Source organism: Talaromyces proteolyticus (genome assembly GCF_021365285.1).
Source record: "Talaromyces proteolyticus strain PMI_201 chromosome Unknown BGW36scaffold_16, whole genome shotgun sequence".
NCBI lineage: Eukaryota > Fungi > Ascomycota > Eurotiomycetes > Eurotiales > Trichocomaceae > Talaromyces > Talaromyces proteolyticus.
In genome coordinates this window covers 9,418-30,511 of record NW_025764292.1, presented here as the reverse complement: position 1 = coordinate 30,511, position 21,094 = coordinate 9,418, and the positions used below count along the sequence as shown (strand labels likewise).

General features: G+C 34.8%; 6 protein-coding genes across 6 annotated transcripts; 4 read left to right on the top strand and 2 right to left on the bottom strand.

Moving 5' to 3' along the window:
• Positions 1-882: 882 nt before the first annotated feature.
• Positions 883-2,265, bottom strand: BGW36DRAFT_309270 (uncharacterized protein; the record flags this gene model as incomplete). Its single annotated transcript, XM_046212393.1, has 1 exon — positions 883-2,265. The coding sequence occupies one exon, from the start codon at positions 2,263-2,265 to the stop codon at positions 883-885; it is 1,383 nt and encodes a 460-aa protein (XP_046065378.1).
• Positions 2,266-3,267: 1,002 nt separating this feature from the next.
• On the top strand, positions 3,268-4,857 carry BGW36DRAFT_442055 (Tannase/feruloyl esterase; the record flags this gene model as incomplete). Its single annotated transcript, XM_046221567.1, has 2 exons — positions 3,268-4,161; positions 4,216-4,857. 2 exons carry the CDS (start codon positions 3,268-3,270, stop codon positions 4,849-4,851), a joined length of 1,530 nt encoding a protein of 509 aa, XP_046065377.1. The 3' UTR covers positions 4,852-4,857.
• A 3,586-nt stretch (positions 4,858-8,443) lies between these two features.
• BGW36DRAFT_442051 (uncharacterized protein) lies at positions 8,444-8,935 on the top strand (the record flags this gene model as incomplete). Its single annotated transcript, XM_046221566.1, has 1 exon — positions 8,444-8,935. Exon 1 carries the CDS (start codon positions 8,450-8,452, stop codon positions 8,933-8,935), a length of 486 nt encoding a protein of 161 aa, XP_046065376.1. The 5' UTR covers positions 8,444-8,449.
• Positions 8,936-11,487: 2,552 nt separating this feature from the next.
• On the top strand, positions 11,488-13,063 carry BGW36DRAFT_391506 (uncharacterized protein). Its single transcript, XM_046217597.1, has one exon. The coding sequence runs from the start codon at positions 11,506-11,508 to the stop codon at positions 12,895-12,897; it is 1,392 nt and encodes a 463-aa protein (XP_046065375.1). The 5' UTR covers positions 11,488-11,505; the 3' UTR covers positions 12,898-13,063.
• A 5,037-nt stretch (positions 13,064-18,100) lies between these two features.
• Positions 18,101-19,376, bottom strand: BGW36DRAFT_391505 (uncharacterized protein). Its single transcript, XM_046217596.1, has one exon. It carries the CDS (start codon positions 19,229-19,231, stop codon positions 18,227-18,229), a length of 1,005 nt encoding a protein of 334 aa, XP_046065374.1. The 5' UTR covers positions 19,232-19,376; the 3' UTR covers positions 18,101-18,226.
• Positions 19,377-19,625: 249 nt separating this feature from the next.
• On the top strand, positions 19,626-20,764 carry BGW36DRAFT_365484 (uncharacterized protein; the record flags this gene model as incomplete). The annotated part of the gene is made up of 2 exons (XM_046214655.1): positions 19,626-19,785; positions 19,857-20,764. 2 exons carry the CDS (start codon positions 19,626-19,628, stop codon positions 20,762-20,764), a joined length of 1,068 nt encoding a protein of 355 aa, XP_046065373.1.
• Positions 20,765-21,094: the final 330 nt, after the last annotated feature.

Genomic DNA, 21,094 nt, shown 5'->3' with positions numbered 1-21,094 from the left:
GGTTTTCACAGCATCCGCCAGCGGTAACTCTTCTAACTGCTCCATCGATATCTCACGACTATCTGCTGTTAATATAATGATTACAGGAGTGTCACTATATAATTCATTAGAGGGAAACTTATCTAGTGTCGACTTTCGGAATTTTGGGATGATATTATACCGTCTCTAAGACGGAGATAATGTTGCGAGAGCACAATCAAGAAGAACCTCATATAGGTAGATCAATATAAATAAAAGCACTGTATACATGCTTTAAAAAGACTAAATGAGATGAGCTTATATAAACGAATTAAAAGGAGTTTATATATCTTTATTAATGTAATTGATCTATATGATCAGATTTTTATGGCGAGCAATATTACAAAATAGGGTTAAGAAGGATTAAGTTTTAGTTTTCTATTTTTAAGAGACGGATTCATTCCTATAGATATTGTTCTTGCGGTTAGCTTTCCTTTAATCTATGAAGAAGCATGTAAAGCCAATAATCCATTCATATTAAATAGCAACAATGATATACTTTCTTTTCACTGCTAATAATCGGTTTACTTTAACACCTTGGCGAAGATCTTACTCTGCGTAGCACCTTTCGAATCGGCACATACCGTTTCCAGGAATTCCTAACAGCATTACTGACATAAACACAAAGCAACATTGCTAAAAGGCTGTCATGATGCTGATATTATATTATTTTAACATCATAAAAAGATTGAGGGCTTTGAATCAAAAAAAAAGAAAAAAAAATCCTAGTCAAAACACACTTAGACCGCTTCTCATCTTGATAAGAGATAGAAAAGAATGGAAGCTTTAACCCAAGAACATAAAAACAAGTGAGAGAATGAAACATCTCGACCGGAAGGAAGCATTTCGAAGTTGCTTTAACAATCAGCCATTGTTTACTATACCGATTGGGCTGACGAATGGGGTAGCGGTCGAGATCGAGCAACCGGTTGCATTGGCAGTTCCTCCACTAGTGAATTGATTATCAAGCCATTGAAGCCATTCGGGAGATGAGGCAGGAAAACTTTGCGTGTGGCTGAGACCTCCCGTGTACAGACTGAGGTGGACGCTATTCCCTGCACTGCATGATGCATTCCACGCTTTTAGAGTAGCGTTGACAACAATTGTTTGATCATCAACGGAATTAACGACAAGAAGATTTTGGTAAACTTTCTTCCCTGTCGCTGCTCCAAACATGTTCTGAAATGCCGTGTAGGCGTTGCCGTTTTGCGCAGTAATGGCAGGAGTTGAATTTACGAGGCCCCACGCTGGAAGGTCCTCATTCAAGACGGAAATGGCATCAAAGCAAAGTTGAAGTTCAGATATGAGCTGCGTTCGATTTAACGCGGTTGGTGTGAGCAGATTTGGCTGTGGTAGAAAAGGCAGCCCATCAAATATATTCTTGACCATGGGCCAATAGCCAGAATTAGGATTCGCCAGCGTAAGAATGTCGTAGAGTCGAGCACTGGGGCCAACAGCAACCCCTCCCAGATATTTACCACTAGCGTTGGAAGCCACAAGGGGGTTTTCACTTAGACCCCATACTGCTCCTGCACCTTGAGAGTGACCAATAGCAGCCCATTGGTTTGTAAAAGTCCCTGAGAATGCTTCGCGTGCCGCGACCACCGAGTAGTAAACATCATTGCCATTGAGGACGGGATTGCCATATTTATGAGTAGTATAATTGTTCCCCAGTCCTGCATAGTCTGTTGCCACCACGCCATATCCAGGATATGATAGAATTTCCCAAGTGAAGTAATCATATCCATTGTAAGAAGAAGACGGAGCACAGCTAGGAACATACCCGATCGTTCCATGCGCAAAAGCCACAAGGCGAATTGGGGAGCTTTGATTACTCGCTATATCCGCCGAGAATGGGAGGGCTACAAAGGCAGTGGCTGGAACAATCGACCCGTTTAGCCCTACAGACGTGTATTGCATCAAGAAGAATGATGTCCCTGGCGGAATGTCGAGTGTAGTTTCATTTAGCTGCTGTAATTTTAACAGGGCCCCCGGCTGTGAGTTAGTAAAATTTGGAGCAGTTGCGTAGAAGCTAGAATCAAAAGGTACGGAACCAAAGGTTGCGACGTCCCCGTCAATTCCCTCTTGTAGATTTGTTTGACATGCTTGGTCACAACTCGCTGCCTGTGCTTGGGCCGCTGTAAAGTTCAGATCATTCGGGCGACCGGCAGAAGTTTGAAACCCAGTTGATGAAGAGATCAGGACAGTTATAACGAGAAGATAATTCGGCCAAATAGTGAGTTGCATGGTGGTTTCTTGTACTCCCCTTTCTGTTCTCGTAAAGTCCCTTTGCTTAGGAGAGCTCTGATTATGGTTGACAAGTGCGCTCGACGCATGCCTTTATACTCAAACTCAACAGTATCATTTTTTTAACTCTATCGATAATGAATAGGCTAATAATTCAAATGTGCTCATAATGATGCTTACATATTACTGAAAGAAAGTGTTTTCTGCACAAAACCTCAATTTTCATGTGATAGACCAGAGGTTCAAGTATTGGAACATTTTAATTTTGAATCTAGATTTTGAATTGTGGAAACCTTGTGGGAAAGCCACCGCTTGCGGACTGGAAAGGTAGTTGTATTTTTGCATGCACGTCTATGCTTGTATTGGATATTGATCAAATAACAGATTTTCATTGGTCGTCCATTCTATAAAAAAGGGTTTCTATGGAGACAAAATGCGAAAGGATATTAATGTCCACGGTTTCTTAGAGACTGCAGCTGTATGTATACTTCCGATTAACTACTCGACAAGAGAGCGTCCTCTAAGTCATCTATTGATCATTATTATTCTTGTAATCGATTTCACGACTCAGTACGAAGAATTATTAAATGCGACATATTCACCGCCATGGTGAGACATTAAATAGTGGATTCGTGGCCGGAAATGTTTTCCATGAAAACCTCATGTTACCCACAATACAGTTGTGCTTGTATCTGTTTGTTGTATGTTCTCTATTGACTGACCTTTACTCCTTTATGCATGGGACATAATGTTGCCTGGAAATAAATTGGCATCATTCTTGGTTGTAAAAACGGTATGCCTCTGGAATTTTGGTACACTCAGGTTTGGAATGTTGTACGCGTCGCGTCGGACACCTAGGGCTTCTCTTAGCGGAGGCTGCCACTTCGGGATATTTGAAATAGTGGGAAACACTTTCATGTTAAGTTGGGGTAAATACTCTAACATAAGAAAACCTGATTCAGACTACATTTATGACTCTAATCTATCGCATACTTCATATCAATGAGGTGTGTACTGCTTTTCGCATGGTTGACTCTAAGGGTCACGGCTGCCAAATGCTCGGCCAGCTTCTTTTCTAGTCTTCTTCCTCAGAATTACTCTTTGAGCTATGCTTCACATGTTCCTGAAAACGGCACTTTTACTGACTCTTGGGCTGACGGAAACGCAACTTCCCTTCCGGAAGGTTGCGCTGTTGGGCTTCAAGTTCAAACTGCCAACGGATCACAATTTCAAATGGCCATGTACTTACCATCCGACTGGAATAACCGATTCATGGCAACGGGAAATGGGGGATTTGGTGGCTATACAGCGTGGATAAGTATGGGGGCCTTGGCACAGTATGGATTTGCGACTTTGTCAACAAACACTGGTCATCAGTCTAGCCAACTCGATGGGAGCTGGGCACTGAACAATCCTGAAGCAATCATCAATTGGGCTTGGCGTGCCATGCATATGGGTGTGGTGATAGGGAAAAACATTACCACAGGTTTTTACAACAGTTCGATCCAGTATTCATATTACGCTGGATGTTCAACGGGAGGCCGTCAAGGTCTGAAAGAAGTGCAAGAGTTTCCAGATGATTTTGATGGTGCCCTGATAGGTGCACCAGCCTGGTGGATGGACAATCTTCCAGTTTACGGAGCCTGGTTGGGTGCTCACAACCTTCCGGTGAATGCCTCATACCACGTCAGTCCTCAACAGTTACAAATGCTGGCTCGCGAAGCCGTTCGTCAATGCGATCCTCAGGATGGTGTCGAAGACGGCATTGTTATGCGACCGCGTGAATGTAAATTCACTCTGGAGCCATTGCACTGCACCTCATCTGTCAATATCTCATCTACATGCTTTTCAGACGCACAGATGGGCACTGTTCAATACATCCTGGACGACTGGGTGGTAAACGGCACTCTGGCGTTTCCTGCTTATTCTTTAGGTACAAATCTCAATGAGTCTATAACAGAAGGCGATGAACCTGTATCTTTGGATGCAGACTGGATCTATGACTTCCTCCTCAATGTCACAAGCTACAACTGGGCGGACCTTAACTACGGTATGATTGAACTATCAAATGCCATTAATCCTGGAACAGCACAAGCATCAAAGTTTGACATATCGGCATTTAAAGAGAGAGGCGGCAAAATAATACACTATCATGGCTACGCTGATGAAATTATTCCGACTGAGAGCAGTCGATACTACTATGACCACGTCAGGGGAGCTTTTTTGAATTCCTTGACAACCGTTACAGACTTTTATCGATTCTTTTATATTCCTGGAATGGAGCATTGTACTTCATCATCCATGCAGGAGGCACCATGGTACATTGGAGCTGCTCTTCAGCCAGCGGCTGTGCAAGGTTTAACATATGGAGTCCCAGGATATGAAGATCGGTACCATGATAGCATTTTGGCTTTGATGGCATGGACAGAAAACGACACAGCTCCGGACTACCTAGTGGCTACTAAGTATATTGATGATGATATTTCGAAGGGCATCCAGCGCCAGCGACCACTTTGTCCTTATCCTCAGTTAGCACTTTACGTTAACGGAGATGTAAATCAGTCCACTAGTTGGATATGCAACTGAGTTGCGTCCAACCATGAATTTGTTTCGGCTTAATCATTCAATAATATCGATTGCAATCAAAAAGAAAAGAAAAGAAAAGGCGAGATAAATGGGTCCTAAAATCTAAGACAGGACATTCTCTTATAGTGACCCACCGATTTACAGATACTATCGACGTATTCAAGACGCTAGCGTTGTCGTTCTTTTTATGCTTTAGAACAAATTGAGCTGAGTGGCAAATTCGATTGGATTCAGATATAAGCCTGAGTCACAGAGAACTCATCTATCTGGACATAATTATATGCGAATTTACACTAGTATTCATAAAAAGATGAACTTTTTATAATATCAAAATTATATAGAAATATGAAGTTTAGATTGGGTTGGATATGTTGATATTTCTCTCATAGAATAAAATGGGGTCTATATTACACTCCCGAAAATTTATCAAACCTGACGAAATCATGTCATGTCAGAAGTGGGCCCTGACAATATCACTCCCTACACGTGAAGGGGTCGCGGTGAAAGACCAATCAGCGCGAGGCTTGGCGCAATTTCCCTCTTTTTGGTCGTTTCAGGGCACTGGTAATGCGGGCTGGCGCACGCTCCAGCCCTGAAACGATTAGCAAATTTTAAAATAGCAACAAAGATAGATTGATTAGATGTCAGATTGATGACAATATGTATACGGTAGATCTAAGAGAGATCGATCTAGCATTCTAGATTCCATTTGACATACACGCAAAGATGAATACGCCAAGAAAATGAGTAGTCATTACCGACAATCAAGCCGCTAATCAAGCGATAGCTAACTCAAAATGCCCCTGCGGACAGTATATCCTAGCGGAGGGTATACGATCACTCAACAATCTCCGAGATTAGGGTTGGGAGGTGTAGATCTGATGGATTCTAGACCACATATACCAGACAACGAAGCAGCCGACCGGGCAGCCAAGGAGGCGGCTAGCTACAATCCGAGCATATGAACGAAACCAGAGCCACAGTCAGAACCGTAAGGCATCCAAACCCTAATGGCAACCACAAAATCAACCACCCGTCGGACGATGAAAAGTGAATGGGAATAATCCTGGGAAAAAGCCAAACGTGGCAGAGAGCTTTTCAAACTTAGAGTTCGGTTTGGAAAGGGGGTACTAACCACACATATCGATACACATAGAGCGATCAGCTCGGTCATCACACAGATGTGCACAGCCAAGATCACCCTACCAATTGAGGTAGTCTTTAGTCTCGTGGTGTTGTGGACATTTGACGACTAGAAGCTGGTACAGATGCGTGCCGTACACTTACCGACGGTTGGTTTAATAATCCCATCGTCTTGGAGAAGGCGTTGGTAGCCAACATTTTGTCTAAAGAATTCCAACAAGAGTGATTGTAATCAGATTTGCAAGTATGCCGTCCATTTTTGTTTATAGAACAACGCCTGTGTTAATGATATCGGTTGATCAAATAATAAGGAGTTCAAAATCAATCAGCCCCATTCTGATACTTGACGAGACTACGCTATGCACAGATAGTTGCCGAGCTAACTGGCTTTGGGGAATGTACTCTTAAATATGTCTCACTTATAGTTATTTTATTGGCGCCAATTACGGATGACCTAAGATAAGCACCCGGGAGTTCGGCCACCCTAGAATTCGGCCACCTTGCAACAACGCGTCGCGTGAATTTTACAAGCCTCCCACTCAACAACAAGATGCCAAAAAGTTTCCAAAATGAGACCTTGATTCAGGCTACACTTTAAGATTTGGAATCTGGAACAATTAAATCGGTTTAGACTGCAGCAAAGATATATAATGTATCTTAATCAACTTTAAGCAGCCAAATCAACAGCTAGAAAGATTATCGAAGCGCGCATACTAGAGACCAGATTTTGACTTTTATTAAAAAGAAGCTATTAGTGAATTAAAATACTGGATTTGGATTTATAAGAAAGGTTTTTTTTAATTCTATTTATATGAGAAATAACAGTTTATATTCTTTGATAAAATAGAGAGAACTATATTATAAAAAAAAGATAAATATAATAATTTAGATAATATTATCTTAAGATAATTACACGCATAAAATATAAAATTAATTTTAAAAAATATTAGAAACACAATTAGAGATAATTAATAAATTTTTTAATTAATATAAAGCTATGTTAGCTGAATATAAGATTTCTAATTACTATATTTAGAATATAGATAAATATAGACTTATATTAAGCTTATATATAAATTTTTAAATACTTTATAAAGCTTCTAAAAAAAAGGCTTATATTTAAAATCTAGAAATATGTAAGTAAATATTAATTATTAAAACTATATTTATAATAAATAAATCGCTTTAGTTAATGATTATATTTAAAGACACTATATCTAATTCTTTATAATTTAGATTTTAAATACTATTAGATTGATATTTTACATAGATTATAACTATATTTATTTTATCAGTAATAGTGTAAATATAATTAAAAGAGATTTTTTTATTAGAATTAAAACTAGAAGATGATAGTTATTGACTTTTAATAATAAATAATCATAGTATCTATAAAGTTTTTAATTTTCTATAGAAATATTATATTAAAATAGTATAATTATTATTCTTATCTTTATATATTTCTTATTTATTATAATCTTTAAATTTAAATATTTTTTTAATATTGAAGACCGTATATTGAAAAGAAATTAAAAAGATTTTATATCTTAATAATATTATATCTATTAAAAAGTATTAATTTTTAAATGTTTATTAAATAATAAGAAGTCAATATTTAATTAATTTATATATTAAATTGGGCTTTAAAATATTAGAAATTATATTATTAGATTATAATAAACTGCTTAACTTAATTCAAATTTAAATTTAGAAGTCTATAGAAAGACTATATATATCTTTAAATTTTAAATTATTTTTAAATTCTTATTTTTAGACATCTCAAAGTGAATGATAGATAATTAATATATTATATCAGTTTTTTTAAATAATATTGATTTTAAAAGAGGTGCATTTTATGGTATAAAAAATAATTAAAGCTTTAGGCTGCTCATAGATTAATAATATATATTAATCTGATTTTATAAAATATTAATCTAGTTAGTTAAATAGCTTTAAAATTCAAAAATTAAAAAAATAGATTAAAAAGAATCTAAATAGTGTATTTCTTTTGATTACAAGTATAAAAGCTGCTATAGAGAAGATTAAAAAAGAAGAATCAAATATTAAGCTAAAAAGGCTATAGAGGAAGTAGAGGCGCTTGAAATAAATAAAATAATGTTTTGATTTTTTTTAATATGGGGGAGATAGTTAGAAATTCATATCTTTTTGATTTTTGAAGCTTTTCTGGCGGGTGGCCGAACTCTGGGGTGGCCGAACTCCCGGGTGCTTATCTTAGAACTAATACTAAAATAGAATCAGGCCCCGGCACACATCCAACACTACTATCTAGTACTACTACCTAGGACTACTACTACTACGGAAATTGAAAACCAACATTTCGTATTTTGTTTGTGTTGTTCCTTCGATATGCCAATATCTACTATTTAAACCAAGGTCATGTATCTCCAAAGGTAGGTCCTGAGCCCCTATCAAATTGATACACCCTCTCATCAAAATGCGTACCTCTTCTCTCTCCCTCTTCAGCCTTGCGGCTGCTGCTGCTTCGCCCGCTCTCGCTGCAAACAACAATACATACGCCAAAACCGACAACGACGACTGGTTTCTCACGTTCAACGTACAAGGCTATCATTCCGGTGAGGAAACCTACACACTTTGTCTCTACAACACCAGCGAATGGGCAAGCCCACTGGTCATCAACAACAAAACAGAACTGTATTTCTATGACGTTGAGACGTACTTTGATGCCACGATCGGATTGAATACAACCCTAGAGTCTTCGACAGTAAGGGAACTTGAATTCACCATTTTCCACGAAGCAATCATGGAAAAAAGAGATATGGGTGGTACTCCAGCGCCTGGGTTTCGTTCTTCCAGAATCGGATGTCGGGTACATTGCAAAGGACCTTTATTGGGCTACAGCACCAATCAAGGATTTGCCATCATACTGCGAAGAAGTTACTTTCAGCAAGTGTGTGTATAACTAGGTATTTTTCTATTCTTCTTAAGCAAGATATGTCAACTGGTGTGCGTAGCTTGCTGAAATCCGTGCTTTTAATTTCAGAATTTTTATCAATTTTAGAGCTCTATATTTATTGATTAATTCTAATCTTTAGTTATTTATTATATTTATTAATAAGAACATTAGCTCTAAAAGAAAGGAATAACAGTATTATAATTAACAAGCTTTTACTATAGTGAAATTTTTCAAACTATAGATAGATATTCTTTATATATCTTTAGCTATATATATGAGCTCTAGGTTCTTCTCATGTACGATAGATCAATCTTCCACATATACCCAGAATGCACAAATGCCTTAGATTATAATAGATATATTATAATTGACCCCTAGAATATCCCTGAGCCCTCGGTCCTACTAGATCAGGCCTAAAGATGCTCCCTGGATCTATCCCTGTTACAGTATCATTATTATATATAAATATAACTGATTTTTATATATACATAATAACTTTATTATAAAGATTATTTTTTAATCTACGTTATTTATATCTATCTTTATATAGATTTATAATATCATTTTATATATTAAAAATAATATATTTATAAATATATTTTTTATAATAATTAGTAATATATATAAGGTATATAATAATTTATAATAATATAGCTTTAAATAAATTTCAATAATCTTAATCTTTTATTATTAGATCTATATGAAAAAAACTTCTTTGAAAAATTCTAATTTTGATCTTTATATAGGCTGTCATTTGGTTCAGTTTGAACCGAACCAAAACCGATCTGAAACCCGAATGGTCCGGTTCTGGTTCTATATACAGTGAACCGATGTGATTTAGTTCACCAAGTCCAGAACTATATAGTTTTTTGGGGCCCATTTAGGTCTAGTTCAGTTTAGGTTTTTAGTTCAGTTTTATCTGAATATCTGAATATTAGTGGATTTCCATTAATAATACTGAAATATTTAGGATTAATCCTAATTCTTTATAATTATTATTGATTATATAATCATTTCCGAAACAGCTTTTCATAAATTGAATTCTTATTTTTTGAATTAAGACTTTGTTTTAGATTTTTTATAAATATTATAATAAATTCTTAATATTTAGATTATAATTTAAGAATTATCTGAATAGTGATAATATCTTTTCTATTTTTTATTTATATTTTTTAGATTATATTATATAGTTAATCTATCTATTAAAGAAAAAATATATATATTTCTATATCCATTCTATAGTATTTATCATTATCTATCTATTTTTTAGTATATCTTAACAATCAGATAAAAAATTATAATTAAAATAATTAATTATAATTTTTATATTATTTATCTATTAAATTCATTAAAATTTAAAAAGATTTTAATATATTTTTAAAGATAAAATCCTAACTATAGTTAAAAATTCTTTGATATAATTCGGTTATTTAAATAAAAATTAGATTAGATTTAAAACAATTTAATTATAATTAGTAATTCTTTTTTAGTGTAATTTAGTTTTAATTTAAAGAGCTAAAATCATTTAGTTTTTGGTTCTGGTTCCAATATTAAAGATTAAACTGAACCGATCCACTTTTGGATTTGGTCCAGAAACTCAGGACCAGAACTGAACCAAATGACAGCCTATCTTTATATCATTTATACTAAATATAGAATGATTATATATATATTTTAAATTATTAATATAATATTAAATAAATCTTTTTTAATAAATAATTACTTCTCTATTAATAGTTAAATATTTAATTTATTAAAATAGATTAGTTGAAAGTATTTTTTATTATTAAGTTTATTAATAGCTTTATAATTATTGACTTATATTAGGCTGTCATTTGGTTCGGTTCTGGTCCTGAATATCTGGACCAAATCCAAAAGTAAATCATGTTCAGTCTAATCCTTAATATCAAAACTAGAACTAAAAATTAAACTATTCAATTCTTTAAATTAAAACTGAATTATGCTAATAAAGAATTACTAATAAATATTATAATATAATCTAAAAAATATATATAAAAATAGAAATGATTATATAATTAATAATAACTATAAAGAATCAGGATTAATTCTAAATTTATTAATATTATTAATGGAAATCCACTAGTATTCAGATATTCAGATAAAATCGAATTAAAAACCCAAACCGAACCAGACTCAAATAGGCTCTAAAAAACCATATGGTCCTGGACTTGGTGAACTGAACCACTTCGGTTCACTGTATATAGGACCAGAACCGGACCATTCGGGTTTCAGTTCAGGTTTGATTTGGTCCGAACCGAACCAAATGACAGCCTAATAATAATTAATAATATATATATAATTATTAAAGTAAAATTTCAATATACATCTTTCTAAGGATTTTTAAAAAATTTATTATTTCTGCTATTTATATCGCATCTTCATGATTGAGTCTAGTCCATATGATGTCCCTAATCTGGTTAGTGTCACTTATTTTACACTATTTGCAACACGTCTCGGTAATCTTACCATAAGGAGCAACGGTGTATAAGTTTTGGTTGTTCTGTTCTATCCTCTCCTTCAGCCACATCCCGTCTTTACTTGGTCCCTCCACAAACATGTCGCAATGGCGAGTCACAGCGGAGCGCCCACTCCGGGAAGTCGACGGGCTTGACCATGAACGGTGCGCCGCCCTACACAACCTCATCGTTGAGCGAGGGTGGACAGCAAGCGGTCGCAGCCTGAGGGATTTGCATCGCCAGACCTGGTGGGAGTGCTATGGCGGAGATGCGGAGCTGTCACCACACGCCGCGAAATTGAGTCCTTCGGTGGTTGCGTTCCTCAAAGCGGCTTGGCATGGCTACGCATATACTGCACAACCACCACACGCATTCTTCAGATACCTCGCCGGACTTTGCTCACCCGATGATCTTTGGGAGAACCTCAATTATGGCGAAGACGAAGATGACTTGAACAAAAAGCGTTACGTGACACTCTACATGGCTAATTGGGCACTAGGCGCCAGTCATCCACTGGGCCTCGTCTTTGATGAGCAGACCTTCACGGCAATGCAGCATATCTCTATCCACGACACGGGCGTCACGATGAATGGACGACAGATCTGGTTGCCCTTCGAGCTCATCCTTGAAGGCTTCCTTGACATGATAGACCAAGGTAAAGCACTTGCGGTGGACTCGTCTTACGATGGCAACCAAGAGAGAATCGATCCTTGGATTATGCCCTCCTATACAGTCTCTGATGTGGATGAGACTCTCGAAGCCTTCGAACGGCTAGCAGGTGCGGTTGAAACTCGTATGCCTGGGGCTCCCGGTAATGAAATGCACCGCCTTAGTGATGCGATCGAGTCGAGCGCACTCGCCCCGAACACCTTCGCATACCAGTTCCTGGTGCGGGCTCGGGAAATCCGTTTTAGCCAGATCGCACCTGGCCTTCGCATAGCCCGCCAGCAGCCATTCTCTTCAGTCGATATTGAAGAAGGGAAACTAAGGCCTATACTGCTGTTCGAAAGCAGCCAGAATGCCCATCAAGATACGGAACGAGCACCATGGGGAGAAGAAGTCCCTCTATCACCATTCCCACGACATTTTCAAGCTATAACCAATTATCCTGCCGGTGTGTATTTAACAGAGACAGATCCAGATGGAGCACACCCATTTGAAGACGGCTGCAAGCTTATTCTGCCTTACGCTATCGGAGGCAATGGTTGGGCTCGGACAAGCGATGGCGCACTATTCGGCGACAAATCTCACACTAAAGGGCCAGCCGCGAGTCCAGTACCATGCAGCACGCAATTATACCAACAGGGGTTCAACCATTTTATTGAGACTCACGATGTGCAGTTAAAGCATGTGTTGTCGCACTGGGCAGAAATGGTGGAGGAAGGAAAGTGGGCGGTCGATGTTGACGGTGTAGCAGGGGGGATAGAGAAATGGAGGGAGGCTGATACAGAAGATCATTGGCAAGACTATCAATTACCGATGTCTTGGTAAATTCATACATTCAAGCGCAAAACAAATGAGGCTGCTTGTGACGGCCGGCTTTGACAAGGCGATGTGTCTCGCACTTGGATCCACTCTTGTTGTCACTGGCTGTGTTAAGGGACAATATGATATACTAAATCACATAGAGATTCTTTAAAAATAATTAATAGTAAGATCCTCAGATTATTAAAAAATTTAGATAAAATTAAAATATAATTAAAATAATTTATATTAAAGGATTATATTAAAATAAACTAAATATATAAAAATAAATATATTTATAATTTATAATTCTATATAGATAATGAATAAACTATATTTATGCATAATAATTAATTAACTATAATATTAACTAGGCTGTCATTTGGTTCGATTCTGGTCCCAAGTTTCTGAACCAAATCCAAAAGTAGATCGGTTCAGTTTAGTCTTTAATATTTGAACTAGAACCAAAAATTGAATAATTCTAGCTCTTTAAATTAAAACTAAATTATATTAAAGAAGAATTACTAATTATAATTAAATTGATTTAAATCTAATCTAAATTTTATTTAGATAATTAAATTATATAAAGAATTTTTAATTATAATTAGATTTTATCATTAAAAATATATTAAAATCTTTTTAAATTTTAGTGAATTAGATAAATGAATAATATAAAAATTATAATTAATTATTTAAATTATAATTTTTTATCTGATTATTAAGATATATTAAAAAATAGATAGATAATAACAAATATTATAAAATAAATATAGAAATATATATATATATATTTTTTAATAAATAAATTAGCTATATAATATAATCTAAATAAAAAATATAAATAAAAAATAAAAAAGATATTATTATTATTAGGCTGTCATCTGGTTCGGTTCGGACCGAACCAAAATCGATCTGAAATCTGAATGGTCCGGTTCTGGTCCTATATACAGTGAACTGATGTGGTTCGATTCACCAAGTCCAGGACCATATAGTTTTTTGGGGCCCATTTGGGTCTGATTCGGTTTGGATTTTTAGTTCAGTTTTATCTGAATATCTGAATATTAGTGAATTTCCATTAATAATACTAATTATTATTAATTATATAATGATTTCCAAAACAGCTTTTTATGAATTGAATTCTTATTTTTTAAATTAGGACTTTGTTTTAGATATTTTTATAAATATTATAATAAATTCTTAATATTTAGATTATAATCTAAGAATTATTTAGATAACGATAATATCTTTTCTATTTTTTATTTATATTTTTTAGATTATATTATACAGCTAATCTATCTATTAAAAAAAATATATATATATATTTTTATATCTATTCTATAATATTTATTATTATCTATTTATTTTTAGTATATTTTAACAATTAAATAGAAAATTATAATTTAAATAATTAATTCTAATTTTATTATTATTTATCTATCTAATTCATTAAAATTTAGAGAGATTTTAGTATATTTTTAAGAATAAAATCTAACTATAATTAAAAATTCTTTAATATAGTTTAGTTATTTAAATAAAAACTGAATCAGACTTATATTAATTTAATTATAATTAGTAATTCTTCTTTAGCATGATTTGGTTTCAGTTAAGAAAGTTAGAATTATTTAGTTTTCAGTTCTAATTCTAATATTAGAGACTAAACCGAACCGATCTACTTTTAGATTTGGTTCAGAAACTTAGGACCAGAACCGAATCAAATGACAGCTTAATCTATTTATATTTTTAATTAACATTTTATTATCTTTAATTATTATTTGGATTAAATCAATTATATTAATTTAAGATTTTCAATTTATATACAGCTTTATTAATTATTAAGATATTTTATACAAACTATTATTTTATTTTTTATAATTATTTGTCAAAACGTATACAACGATTTGTCTGAGATCGGAGAGAATCACTCAGGATATTCTGCTAATATGGTGAAAAAGGCTATAAGTAGGCTGTCATTTGGTTCGGTTCGGACCGAACCAAAATCGATCTGAAACCCGAATGGTCTGGTTCTGGTTCTATATACAGCGAACCGAAGCAGTTCAGTTCACCAAGTCCAGGACCATATGGTTTTTTGAGGCCCATTTGGGTCTAGTTCGGTTTGAGTTTTTGATTCAGTTTTATCTAAATATCTGAATACTAATAGATTTCCATTAATAATTTTACTAATATATTTAGAGTTAATCCTAATTCTTTATAATTATTATTAATTATATAATCATTTCCGAAGCAGCTTTTCATGAATTAAATTCTTATTTTTTGAATTAGGACTTTATTTTAGATATTTTTATAAATATTATAATAAATTCTTAATATTTAGATTATTATCTAAGAATTATCCAAATGGCGATGATACCTTTTCTATTTTTTATTTATATTTTTTGGATTATATTGTATAGCTAACGGTCAATCTATTTATTAAAGAAAATATATATATATTTCTGTATCTATTTTATGATATTCATTATTATTTATCTATTTTTTCAACATATTTCAACAATTAGATAGAAAATTATAATTTAAATAATTAATTTTAATTTTTATATTATTTATCTATCTAATTCATTAAAATTTAGAGAGATTTTAATATATTTTTAAAGAGAAAATCTAACTATAGTTAAAAATTCTTTAATATAATTTGGTTATCTGAATGAAAACCAGACTAGACTCGGACTAATCTAATTATAATTAGTAATTCTTCTTTAGCGTAATTTGGTTTTAATTTAGAGAGTTAGAATCGTTCAGTTTTCGATTCTGATTCCAATATTAAGGACCAAACCGAACCGACCCACTTTTGGGTTTGGTTCAGAAACTCAGGACCAGAACCGAACCAAATGACAGCCTAGCTATAAGCAATGTTAAGATAGGGCTATTTTATCATTAAGATAAGAATAGTAAAGTCGTTGAATACTAATAGTAGTATGCTATTCAAGTATAAATATAAAATATGATTAACTAAATATATGATAGTAAATAAATGTCTATATATATTAGAAATATTTAAATTTCTATTTTAATATCTAAAATTACTTACTTCTATACCTAGAATTATCTGTCTCTAAGTTTAGAAGCATCTGCTTTACTAGATCACATACTGAAATATATACTGGAATAAGATATTAATTCATAATATTAACTATTACTATATCAATAGCTATAACTAGATGAAAGTATAGCTGCTTTTAGCTTTATTTCTATAATACCTAATTATACTTAATAACAATCTCGTTCACTGTTACTCACTAAGTAGTCTCCACTTAGTGTCTGTCTTTCACATTTATTCTATATATATATGGTGCCTATATATATTTCTTATTAACTGTTTATGTAATAGCGTCCGCTATTACATTCATTGGTCGTGGTTTATCGATTCTTGTGACATTATTATTATTAGATTAATTTAGATCTATTTAATTAAGCTATTATATATTAATTTAATATCTTAAATTAATCTTTAATCTTTATAATATCTTAAATATAAATATAATTCTTTTAGTTAATATTTTATATACTTCTATATCTTATTTATAATATTTTATTTGATTGTTTTTTATACTTCTTTGAGTTGATTTGAAGTTTAAAATATCTAGAAATAATAGTATAGTAGATAATAATTTATTAAAATATAGATTTATATATTTTTAAATATTATTTATTATATTTAGTATTTAGATATTAAGTATTCAATTATTCTAATCACCTTATTTATTTACAATAATGAAAATTTTAAAAATATTATTAAATATCATTTTAGATAGTTTTAATTTATTTGAATTTAATAGAAATTAATAAATTATATTTGAAGTTGTTAAATAGAAATAATAAAAGTAATATTTGTTTAAAAATAATTGAGTTCAGTGTTAAATTCGAATAGGCTAAGATATAAGTCTAAGTTATAAAGAACTTATCTATTTAGACATATTTATATACGAATTTATACTAATATTTGTCATCAGGGATAAGACATTGAAAATTAAGTACTGTCGATTTTTGGCATAGCGTTTTGGTGCTATTGATCTGTAACACGGTCTGACAGGACTGTGTCCCGGGGTGTCTGGATTGACTAGATGTGGGTGAGTTAAAGCCTCACTGATTGATATTGATGCTAAAGAACAAGGCTACTAAGGAGAAAGTTATCAATTTAGGTTATATAATTAGGAAAGACTTTGAGTCGAAGACTATTTGAAGTTAAACAAGCTTATATTGAAAATTATATTTAAGATTATATAAAAGATATTATTTGATTTCCTTTTTTTAAATAGAAAATTAAATCTATATGTCTAAGTTTCTATCTTAGAGTATTAATATCTAATCTAACTAGATAAAGATATATATAGTGAAGTAAGAGGTATTAGCATCATATCTAAGATTGTATGATATCAGTTGTGATATATCACAATTGATCTCTGAGATATCCCTAAGCCGTGTTACGAAACCAACATATGCAAGGCTAAGGATAGATTAGGATGTCTTAGACTACTTCAGAATAAGTACCTATTAAAGTGGCTAATATTATAATTAATTAATTATTATAACTAAATATAGTTTATTTATTACTTATACAGAATTATATATTATATAAGTATCTATATTCAGATATATAATAAAGTATAAAGAAAGTATAGAAAGAATAGAAAAGTAATTAGATATATAATTATTATATACTTTTAATATATATAGATTATAAAGATACTTATCTATATAAATATATTTATTTTTATATATTTAGTTTACTTTAGTATAGTTCTTTAATATTAATTATTATAATTATTACTATTAATTATACTATAAAGATTAATAAGATAATTTTAATTAAAGTATTATAATACTTTAAGACATTATTCTTACTTTAGTTATATTTTATCTTTATCTTTATCTTTTAGCAACCTTATACCTTGTTACTAGTTACCCTTAAGGAACCTCTGTGTAATTCAACCCATCGTATCGCTCCTCGACACAGCCAGTGACAACTAGAGTGGGTCCCGGTGCGTGACAAGCCGTCCAGTCCTGCCGGATTAGGCTTGAACATACTCCCTGGGTCTATCCCTGTTACATGATCATAATTTTGGGTGTTTCCAATCCTTTCCCAATGTGCTTAGTGCCAAATATTCTGACAGTAAGAAGAGCAAATAATGGCCTGAAGACAATCACCTCAAATTTTGTCGTGACAGAAACATCATTTCCTCTTCTAGACCGTTTTCATGAGGCATCACTACATAGAAGGCAGGCGGAACCTTAACCCCTTTTTATGATTTCTGATACGACTATCCTCCTCTATACTAGTTAAGTTAGCATTTACATAGATGACAAAATCCGTAACTGTCTCTTCCTATTGGCCTGCACATTACTGATCATCAGTCAATCCCACAATCTTCAAAGAGTCCTCCCAAAGTCTGGCCTCGCTTTCTGCATTGTAGGTGTGACTGACATAGTCTGTACCAGATATATTTCCATCATCGTTGCCACTATTCGTCTCAGCGCAATTAGCGAGGTACTTGCCCCCCTTGTTCTCCCATTCCTTGCCAATTGCAGCCCACACCGTGGTTGCAGCACCTTGTTCCGGGCTCTTCAACGTTTTGATTAGGGTCTCATTCTCTAACATTGCCACGATCTCAGCTTCAGGAATGTACTTCGAAAGGCCAGTTGCAATTCCACCTGGATGGAGACTCGTTGCATGAAGCCCACGAGATCCGTAGCGGCGCTCGATCTCACTGGCCATGTATATGTTGGCCGTTTTCGATTGCCCGTAGGACACCCAAGCATTATATCCCCCTTTTTGAAAGTCATAATTGTCTGATTCATTGATACCGTTGAGACGGTGGGCCGAGGAAGACACATTAACAACTCGAGAATGAAACTCAGCGGTACTGGCAGCAAGTAGCGCTGGCTTCAATAGTTGGAAAAGGAGGAAATGTGAGAGGTGGTTGGTGCCAAACTGCAACTCATGGCCATCTTTAGTGAATTGAAGATCTGGAACTGCCATGATTCCAGCGTTGTTTATCAGAATATTGACCTTGTCGGTCTTTGCTAAGATCGTCCTCGCAGCGGTACGTACGCTGTCGAAGGATTCCAGATCCAATTCAATAAATTCTGTAAGGCTTGGCTCAAGAATGTCTGCCAAGGCAGCCTTGGCTTTGATGACATTTCTAGCGGTCAGGTACAGCGTCGCTCCTGTGGTGGAGAGAGCGCGAGCTGTCTCAATGCCAATGCCGGAGGAGGTTCCGGTGATAACAATCACCTTACCCTTCAGTTTGCCTTCCATTCCTTCATCTTTGACTATCTGTAATGCGGTTGGGCGAGAGTCACCTGCACCCTGCGGACTAGCGTGAGCTGCTGCGTATCGAGACATCGGATGGCAGCAGATGTAGAAAGACTGCTATAGTGTGCGGATGAACAGGGGAGAAAGTTGTGAAATGAATGAATCTAGTAGAGGACTACATACAGGAAACAACAGGGGATTTATACGATTTCTAAGTTGCTGCATTCTATTCCTCCTTCTAAGCTCAATCGCTTTGAGTTAAGGATGTGGAGCTGGCTGACAGGGGTTTACCACTTTCGTTCCATCCTAACGAAGTGGAGACACGCCAAGCATTACAGAACCGATCCGTTGTACAAGCATGGCTGACGGAATTTTGCCGCATCTGGGCTAGTGTGCAACTGGTGCGCTACCACACCCGAACGAAGCTCTCATGAAAGCTGACCACTTTCTCCTCTTTCATATATTTCTCTCAAGCTCTCAAACCATGAACTTCAAACAGCAAACTGATTACAAAGACCGTGGTCTATTATCAAACCCTACTTGCCGCCCTAGTGAGGGAAAGGGAATTACTGATGACTGGACATGCATCGAAGCCAGGAAAGAGCGGAAGAAAGTCCAAAATCGACTAAACCAAAGAGCTCATAGTGAGTGCAACGCCCTTCATGAAGTTCACCATGCTTTTTCTTTGACTATTCGAGCTTATTGAATTCTTCAGGACGACGAATTAGCGAGAAAACAACCCAAAATTCGACAATTGGACGACACCCGTATCGAGTGGATCGTTGGCGAATCAGAGATTTCAACGTCTCCCAGCTTGAAGATACCGCTTGGAACTCAACAAATGAATTAGATACCCGGACCTCATCGTATAGCAATCTGAGAAGCGCGATCCAGCCCTCACCTGGGTCTGGAAATAGCCACCAACGATCAGACTTAGTCGCCACATCGGTCAAGTCTGACGGATCACATAGGACCCAGTTTCCTCTTCCTTCTGATCATTTGCTTCACCTAATACATTACAATGTGTTCCGAGCACTAGTTTCCAATAAGAAAGTTCTAAAACTTTTCGCAAAAACTATCGCCCAAAGTAATGATATTGACAATCCGCACCGTGGCAGACGACTTTGCGATGGTCCCACAATCATCCACCCGTTCCATACGGGCCTTCCAAGCTCACTCTTTCCAACACCTTTACAAATGATCCATCCCCACTCTAACTGGATAGACATGTTCCCTTTTCCACAAATCCGGGACAATTTGATTAAATGGGAGGGGTATTTTGACGTTTTGGACTTCCTAAGGGATATTTTTGGAGATATTGTCAATAATAACCTATCTATCACATCGGATACATGTGAATCCTCTTCAACATCTACCCAAATGCTACTTCAAGGTGAAGATGACGACATGATCACTGCTGGTCGAAAGGGTTTAATTGTATGGGGAGAGGCGCACCAGAAAGAGAACTGGGAGGCTACTCCGGGATTCCTTAAAAAGTGGAATTGGGTTTTAGAAGGCTGTGAGGAATTGATCGAAATGAGTAATCGCTGGAGGGAAATAAGAGGAGAAGAGCCTATCAAAGTCATAGTTGGCTCAGTACGTACACCGATTTCAGGTAACTGATTTTCTCCTAGTCAAATGACATTCTCTAGCATTAGCACAGTTTTGTTACAGTATCTAAAATGCCAGAAAGGTGCCATATAGCAGACCTTTGTCGATTGCTAGGACTTGGTGAAGCACACTTCAGCTGCGGGGTCGAAGCAGCGCAGCTATGTCTGCACGCCTAATCCTTGGTGCATAGCCTTGCATAGCTCGGAAGCGATGAAGCTCCATCATTTTCGGTATCATGAAATAGGTAACCTGTACTTCATTCTATAAGACATATACATGGTTATAGACAACTGTTAATATAGATGATTGGTGTCGTGATCAAAGGGCTTTCACCATAGTGAA

Excerpts from the sequence above, each read along its gene's own strand:
- BGW36DRAFT_391506 (XM_046217597.1), top strand. The coding sequence starts at position 11,506 with ATGTCGCAATGGCGAGTCACAGCGGAGCGCCCACTCCGGGAAGTCGAC.
- BGW36DRAFT_391505 (XM_046217596.1), bottom strand. The coding sequence starts at position 19,231 with ATGTCTCGATACGCAGCAGCTCACGCTAGTCCGCAGGGTGCAGGTGAC.